At 58.3% G+C, this 8,016-nt stretch overlaps 1 protein-coding gene across 1 annotated transcript; it reads right to left on the bottom strand.

The window, feature by feature from the left end:
* Positions 1 to 171: 171 nt before the first annotated feature.
* PTK2B (protein tyrosine kinase 2 beta) lies at positions 172 to 8,011 on the bottom strand (the record flags this gene model as incomplete). The annotated part of the gene is made up of 17 exons (XM_010074460.1): positions 172 to 387; positions 476 to 556; positions 1,106 to 1,249; positions 1,525 to 1,571; positions 2,375 to 2,402; positions 2,692 to 2,727; positions 3,390 to 3,536; positions 4,280 to 4,405; positions 5,074 to 5,139; positions 5,225 to 5,333; positions 5,794 to 5,998; positions 6,237 to 6,326; positions 6,480 to 6,580; positions 6,838 to 6,953; positions 7,037 to 7,137; positions 7,747 to 7,831; positions 7,919 to 8,011. Coding segments are annotated over 17 exons (1,791 nt in total), but the record flags the coding sequence as incomplete, so codon positions are not given.
* Between the last annotated feature and the right edge of the window lie 5 nt (positions 8,012 to 8,016).

The following is an 8,016-nucleotide window of genomic DNA, read 5'->3' as shown; positions in this document are numbered from 1 at the left end:
GCTGCAGGAGGAGGGGGGACAGGGAGGGCAGGATGGCGAGGCCACAGGAGACACACAAAAGCCAGCTCCTCCACAATGTTCTCCTCCCATCTCCACCGACCAAAGCTCAGCAGGTCCTTCTCCTCCTCTCCTTCCCCACCCCTTCTCCTTCCCTCTCTCCACCCCTTGCTTTCACTCCAAGCACAGCTTCACCAGGTTGGCCTGGACCTTGGCTTGGTCCACAGCATCCAGGAGGTTCTTGGCATCCACGGCCAAGGTGTGGGAGGCTGTCAGCATCTGCCGCTTGCACTCCTCGCTCAGCGAGGTGACCGCGTTCTGCTGCGCCAGGCGCATCTTGTTGATGAGGTCAGCCAAGTCCTTGTTGAGCAGCTTCTGGGTCCCCTCAATCTGACCAGGACATGTAGAGGGTTAAAGGTGTGGGTGCCACCAGAACCCAACCCCATGCTGGACCCCCCTCCATCCTCCCCAGTCCTACCTCGGTGCGGGAGGCTGCGGGCAGAATGGGCAGGATCTCATCGACGCTGCCGATCAGCTTCCGTAGGGACAAGCCCACGTTCTGCGGGGAGGGTGGTGGGGTCAGGATGATTCCAGGCATGGGCACAGGGAAGGGGGGCATGGGAATGGTCTGTGCTGCTGAGCCAAAGATCCCATTTGGGAGAGGGGCATGGTGTGAGACACCCCCGTCGTTGACCCAAGGAGCCAACGGAGGAGCAGAGCATGTTGGAAACCCTGCCATTGTTGACCCAAGGAGCCAAGGGAGGAGAAGGGAATGTTGGAAGCTGTCCCACCACTGACCCAAGGACCCAGTGGAGGAGCGGGGAGTGCTGGAAGTGCTCCCACCATTGACCCAAAGAACCAATGGAGGAGCAGGGCATATTGGAAACTCATCATTGACCCAAGGAGCCAACAAAGGAGCAGGACATGTTGGAAATTCTCCCATCATTGACCCAAGGATCGAAAGAATGAGCTGGGAATGTTGGAAATGTTCCCTCCTACATGTCCAAGACCTTCCGGAGAAGGATGCTTGGTGGGAGCTGCTCAGCAGACTCATTCCCAGCTCTCTCCCCCATTCCCTGGAGAAGCTCTGGTGTTGTCCCCTCCCTACCTTCACCACGAGGATGTACCCCTCCGGGGGCAAAAGGGTGATCTCGTTCTTCAGCTGCAGCACGGCCCTCACCAGGTCCATCACGTTGCTATACACCGTGTCATCGGTGCGGTCCAGGTTGGCCGTGGGGGCCGGGTGGATGGACTGCTGGGGAACGGGGACACAATGGGATCAGATGGACCAAGGGGGGCAAGGAGGGAAAGACCAACACCCATGGGGAGCCCTGGCCAGACCCATCCACCTCCCACCTGTGACCCCAATGCTGCTGGGTCTGTCCGACCCCTTTGGGACCTGGGTGAGTCAGAAAAGACCCATCCTGCAGATGCAGAGGGATGATGAAGGTGGAGGAAGAGGAGAGAGACTATGGAGATAGAGGAAGAGGACTGGGACCATGGTGGCCCAATCCAGGGAGGTCTTACCTGCGCCCCAACTCTTGGAGGTTTCTGGGGGGGCCCTGTGAACTCCGCTATGCCATCAGTAATGGAAAGGAAGAAGAGTCACTCTGGCTGCTCCCCTGGACACACAGACACACTCCAAGACCCATAGGACCCTTGCCATGTCCCGCACCACCCTGGAGCAGCATGTCCCACTATGGCTTGGTCACCTTGACCTACCCCAGCAATGTCACCTCCCTGCAGGGTCAGACCCTCTTGGACCCCCATGCCCAGGACAGGCAGCCCCCCATCCCCCCTAGGGCAGGCAAAGCTGCTCCCCAGGATCTGGGATGTCTTTGATGGAGGATCCCAAAACTGGGAGGGATATGGCCCTGGGGCTCCTCACAGCTCAGTGAAGGGCTTCCCATCACTGACCCAAAGACCCAACAGAGGATCAGAACATGTTGGAAACTCAATATTGACCCAAGGAGCCAATGAAGGATGAGGAAATGTTGGAAACTCTCCCATTGCTGACCCAAGGAGCTAATGAAGGATGAGGAAATGTTGGAAAGCCTCCCACCATTGACCCAAGGAGACAATGGAGGAGCAGTGAGTGCTGGAAATGCTCCCACCTCTGACCCAAGGACCCAAAGGAGGAGCAGGGCATACTCAAAACTCGTTATTGACCCAAGGACCCAACAAAGGAGCAGGACATGTTGAAAAGTCTCCCATCATTGACCCAAGGATCCAAAGGAGGACTTGGGAATGTTGAAATGCTCCCTCCTACATGTGCAAGAGCTCGAGAAGGAAGGTCTTCTGTGCAAGACCTTCCCGAGAAGCACCCAAAGTGGGCGCTCCTGGGTGGGGTGCTCCCCGTGCTGCTGTGGGCACTCACTGTAATCTGTCTCCTTCTCCGGGAGCAGCTGCAGGGGAAAAAAAACAGTGAATGAGAGGCACAAAGTCCTGGCTGGAGGCATCAGAGAGGTAGGAGGCATTGCCATTGCCATTGCCATCCCCTCCCAAGGTGGGGAGCTCCACACCACCAGTATTTCACCCCATTAACCTTTTCAGATTAATTTTCCCAATGCAAAGGGTACATTTATCAATATTTATCACCCATCTGTGCCAAAGCAAATGAAGATCTCCAGGAGAAGGACCCCCCTACATATAAATACACCCCGACCCATCTCTCTGGGGGCCAGCACCACTCACCGGAGGAATGTTGTTGTTCATAAACACCGTGGGGTCCTGGAAAGGGGAAGAAGTTTTGTGAGAGGCATGGAAAAAAAAAAAATAAGGTCTTTTCCTGATTTCTGGGAGAATCATGAAACACATCACAGGAACAACATCTCAGCGGGGTCTGGGGATGCGGGAGAGGAGGGGGCTTCATGCCCATCACTTGTCCCATCTCTATCCTATCCCATCTCCTGGGGTACCAGAAACCTCAAACTGCTCCTCCAAAAAAAAAAGTTAATTCAAGCTGCTCTTTGCAGCCGCTTGGCATCCGCCAGCCCCGGGGGCGAGGGGAGCTGGGCTTTGCTTTATTGGCTGTGTGAGTCAATCGAATAAAAGATTTTCAGTCTCCTTCCAAGGCTGTCTCACCGCAAGCTGATGCATTAGTCACACGTTCGCTATCTCCAGTTCTTACTGCAAGAAGCGTTCTAAAAGCTCATTGAGACGCAATTGCCAGTATTTAAAAATTGCCCAAGGTTCAAATTATTCATTTGGAAATGAAGCAGCTCCGGGAGGTTTTTACGGGTACGGAAAATAAAGGGTTTGGCTGCTGGAGGAGCTGTTCCTCCTGGGAAAACTGGCTTTTCCAGCCATGAACAGCAACCTCAATGGTTTCTGTGGCTCTTCCACCACCTTTAAGAGGGTGTAAGAGCTGGAGGCAGCCCGAGGCCACTCACCAGGGACTTCTCCTCTTGCCGCAGCCACTGGTAGTCCTCCACCATCTCCTTCTGCTGCTTGTCCAGGACCTGCCGCATATTTAGCCTCTCCATCTCCCAGAGTTTCTGCGCCTCCTCCCTGCTGCTGGGACGGAGGAAATCTTCCTCCTGGTGTGCAGAGGGTGGGCGGGGGGCTCAGGAGCCAGACCCCCCCCCGATTTTGGCACGGGAGCCACCAGAGCCCCACTCCGTGCATTCAAGCCGTGCGCCAGACCCCAACAGCCACGAACCCCCACACTGAATTTGGGGAGCATTTGGGTTTCCAGCAAGGAGAAAGGAGAACCCCAGCTGGTCCCAAATCTCCCACCACTGCATCCCGGCATTTTTGGGGAGCAGTTCGTGGTGCGTCTGTGCTCGATGCAGAGCATCTCAGGAGGCACCCCAACACCCAGCTCTGATTTTGGGGCTCAAGTAAACCAAGCTCATGTTGCAAACCACCGTTAGCATTTCAGGTGATAATGCCGAGAGAGAGGAGCCCACCCAAAGCCCCGAGGAGTGACAGCCACCCAACCCCTGCTCGTTTTTGGGGACACCATGCCAGCCGCTCATGCCCCAACATGCCTTCACCGGGATGTGCATGCAAACGTGCATAGAGGGGGGGATGGAGACACCCCCCAGCCCTTCCAGCCTGCAAACAGCACCTGGGGGTGCCAGGATTTGGCCCTTCTACAGCTGGGTCGGGAACAACATTGAGCTCAAAGCAACAGCAGCAGCACAGAGCGTGGTGCAAGCAAGCATCCCTCCCACGAGCCCTCACATCCTGCCAGGTCCTCGGCATGCCTGGGACAAGGCCACCCAGGACCAGGATATCATCTGGATGTCACGGGATGGGGAAAAAATCCCTCTCTTACCCTCATGCTGTGGCGCTTGAAGACGTTGTGGCGGTTGAGCGGCGGGGTGTGCAGGGAGTTGGCCGGTGACTGGTACTCGATGGGGCTGGTGAGCGTAGGCGAGCTGGCACACAGACCCTCAGGGACCTGTGGGGGGCCGGGGGGGTGGGCAGCGGGGCAGCACGGGCACAGGACAAAGCCATGGGGGGGTTAGAGCGGGCGGACGGAGCAGACAACGCGGGGGAAAGCGGCTTTTGTGCCAGGAGCATCCTCAGCCCTCCTGCCCATCCCTGTAGCAGGATGAGGACCTTCCTCCCTGCTTGGGTCTTCATCACCCTGAGTGGGGGTTCGAGACCTCCCACGCTGCTGCCTGGACCCCTGCCCAGCCCCACAAGAGCACCCAAAATATTTGCTCTTGAGGGTTTCACCCAGTTGCTGCAGGGACCAGCACTGGGGTGATCTGTGCTCCCATGGGGCAGCCAAAAAACATCCTGGGTCACACCATGGAGCAGCAAACCTCCTCTCCTCCCAATCAGGTGGCCAAAACTGAGCAGGAAAACTGCCCTTCCCTGGGGAAAAAGCCTCTCTGCCAGCTCCCAGGGTAGACAAAACACGGGGCAGGCAGAGAGCAGGGCTGAGCCCCGAGCGGTGTGACATCCTGTTGGCACGGCGGTGGGTGGCACTTGGTGGTAGCACGGGGCACCTCAGAGCCCCAAAAGCCATGAGATGGCCAAGGTTTGAGCTCCAGGCGTGGCTTTCTGGTGTTGACCCCCTTGCTCAGGTCCCTGCGGGATGCTCCGGCCGTGTAACCTCACCTGGAACTGCAGCTTGGGAGCCAGGAGGTTGTTCTGGGGTGGTGGCTTGTACCGGGGTCTGCTGGGCTGCGGGGAGAAGGAGGAGGTTGGTGCAAGATCAGGGAGGTCCCACTCCTGCAGCCCCCCTGCACGGGTTCTGCCCCCTCCTCACCTTTGGAGGGGGCTCCTGGAAGGACGGCGGCTCCATGATTTTGGGAGGTCGGTGGCGGTTGTTCCTCTCCTGCTCCTTGGCCAGCTCCTTCTCCATCAGGTAAATGTCACTGCGGGGAGAGGCGGAGGGTGACAGTCCCAGGAGGGAGCACTGGAACATCTCCCGTACCCCAGAGTGTGGGGATGCTGGAGCTGGATGGGTGGTGGGATACAGGAGGGAGGAAGGAGGGATGGGAAGAGCGAAGGGAAAGGACTAGGAGCACACAGCATGGTCTTGGCTGGCCACACCAGCATCCCCATGGCTGTCCCCAGTGACATGTGGGGTCAGGACACCCCTGAAGGACCCCTCCCCAAGAAGCAAAGCATTTCCCTTCCAGCCCAGGCACCACCACCTGGGGGGCAGGTGGGTCCAAACCATCTCAAATTCTCCTTTGAGTTTGGATGTGGCCAGAAAACTCCAGCCCCAAGATCTTGCACAGCTTCATTTTTCTCCTTCACCCCCTTGCCCACCCCTCCATCAACCCACGGTCCCCCCCCAGCCCATCATGGGTCCCGCACCTCCCCGCTCACCTCAAGCTGCAAACCAAGTCCTTGAACTTGGGTCTTTCGCTGGGGTCGTAGTCCCAGCACCGCGTCATGAGGGTGTAGAGGACGGGCGGGCACAGGTCGGGCTTGGGCAGGCGGTCGCCCCTCTCCAGCACCCCAATCACATCCTTGTTCTCCAGCCAGAAGAAGGGCTGTTTGCCATAGCTCAGGATCTCCCACATGCACACGGCTGTGGGAGCAACACGAGCAACCTCAACTGATGCTTGAGATGGAGGAGCCAGCCCCTCGTTTGGGTTTTTGGGGGCGTGGTGACAGTGCCACGCTTTGCTGTGGGACACCAGGTCACTCGGCTGCTCATTCTTGGATAACCACAGCTCCAGAGCAGGATTTGTCCCCATGCATTAAGATGATGCCACAGGAGGTGGACAACACCCAGGACCCTGCTCCATCCCCATCCCACCACGCACCGAACATCCAGACGTCGCTGGCCGTGGTGAAGCGGCGGAAGTTGATGGACTCGGGTGACATCCACTTGATGGGGAGGCGGGTGATGGATGCTGGAGGGACAGACAGTGGCCGTGCTCATTGCAGGGGGGATGGAGCAGCGAGGTCTCACCACGGTCTCTGTCCCAGCCCCTTCCTACCACCCCATCCTGAGAAATCCCTGCTCATGGTTGGAATGAGCCCCAACGCCATCGCGCAGCCCTTACCTTTATAGTACTCCTCGTCCTCGATGTACCTGGAGAGCCCGAAGTCGCCCAGCTTCACGCACTCCGGGGAGGCCACCAGGATGTTCCTCACGGCAATGTCCCTGCGAGGAGAGAGAGCCTTGGATGGGGAGAAGGGGTGGAGATGGGGTATGGAGGGGACACGGAGGAAGGGGCCACGGGGATGGAGACAGGGACCTCACAGCCAGACAACCAGCTCACCCAGCTGCACAAAGGGTCTGCAGCAAAGGATGCTGCCAACCGCTTCCTCTGCCCACTCCTGCCCCTGACCTGCCCGCGGTCCCTGCTGTCCCCTGCCTGTCCCGGCATCCCGCCCGGCTCCTGTTCCCTCCTGCCCTACCTGTGCACGCAGTTGATGGCCTCCAGGTAGGCCAGGGCTTTGCTGATCTGCAGGGCGTAGAGGATGAGCGTGGGCACGGCCAGGCAGTGCTTGTTCTGCTCCAGGTACTGCCCCAGCTGCAAGGGGACAAGCGACAGGGGCTCAGGGACTGAGCAGGGGTGGGAAGGGTGACAGGGAGATGGGATGGGACACTGCTCACCTCTCCATAGGGATAGAGCTCCATGATGATCCAGGTGGGCTCTTCTTCTGCGATACCAATGAGCTTCACGATATGGGGGTGGTCCAGCTTCTTCATCAGCACTGTGGGGAGACCATGTCATGGGGGGGACCCCTCCAGGAGCCCAAAGCCCCACCCTGGGGTGTAGGGGCAGGTCTCTGCCACGAAGCCGGAGATAAAACAGGAGGAACTGCCAGCCTAGGGCATCCCCAAAGGGGTTGGGGCTCCTAGTTTCCAGCTCCCCAGGGATTTACATCATAGAATCCATCACTGAACCGTTTGGGTTGGAAGGGACCTTCAAGATCATCCAGTCCCACCCCCTGCCACAGGCAGGGACACCTCCCACCAGCCCAGGTTGCTCAAAGCCTCATCCAGCCTGGCCTTGAACATCCAGATGGTGCCCATCTGTTCTCATGCAAGGATCCGGCAGCTTCTCTTTCCCCTCCTCCCAGTAGCCATTGCTCCCATAAATCCAAATTTCCATTTTGGAAAACCCAAATTTGTCCCCAAGCAGGGACCAGAAGATGCTGGGGCAGGGTTCTGCCATCCTGTCTCCACCACCCCACCATTGCAATGGTGCAAACACCACCAGGCCCCCCACCTCTGTTCTCTGCCCCCCATTATGAGCCCTGGGGGGGCTCAGAAAGCTCCGTTCCCCCCAAAAAAAGGGCAGCAGGACACCCCCAGAATACCTGCTTCGCTCAGGAACTTGTCCTTGTTCTCAGGGCTGCAGTCCTTCTTGCAGGTCTTGATGGCCACGTTGACCCGCTCCCCTTTCTGCAAGGAGGAGAAAGAAGGGGGGGTCTGCATCATCTCACTCCCCCCCGGCTGCGGAGGAGGGCAGGGAGGGGGCAGGATGCTCACCGGGGTGGTGTAGATCCCCTCGTAGACCTCTCCGAAAAAGCCTTCTCCGAGGATCCTGCCCAACGTGACGTCCTCCCGGGATATCCTGTAGTGCTGGA

The sequence above is a fragment of the Pterocles gutturalis genome, unplaced genomic scaffold (assembly GCF_000699245.1).
Source record: "Pterocles gutturalis isolate BGI_N339 unplaced genomic scaffold, ASM69924v1 scaffold21562, whole genome shotgun sequence".
NCBI lineage: Eukaryota > Metazoa > Chordata > Aves > Pterocliformes > Pteroclidae > Pterocles > Pterocles gutturalis.
Note: the sequence above shows the minus strand (reverse complement) of the source record. Positions and strands in the feature narration are given on the sequence as shown.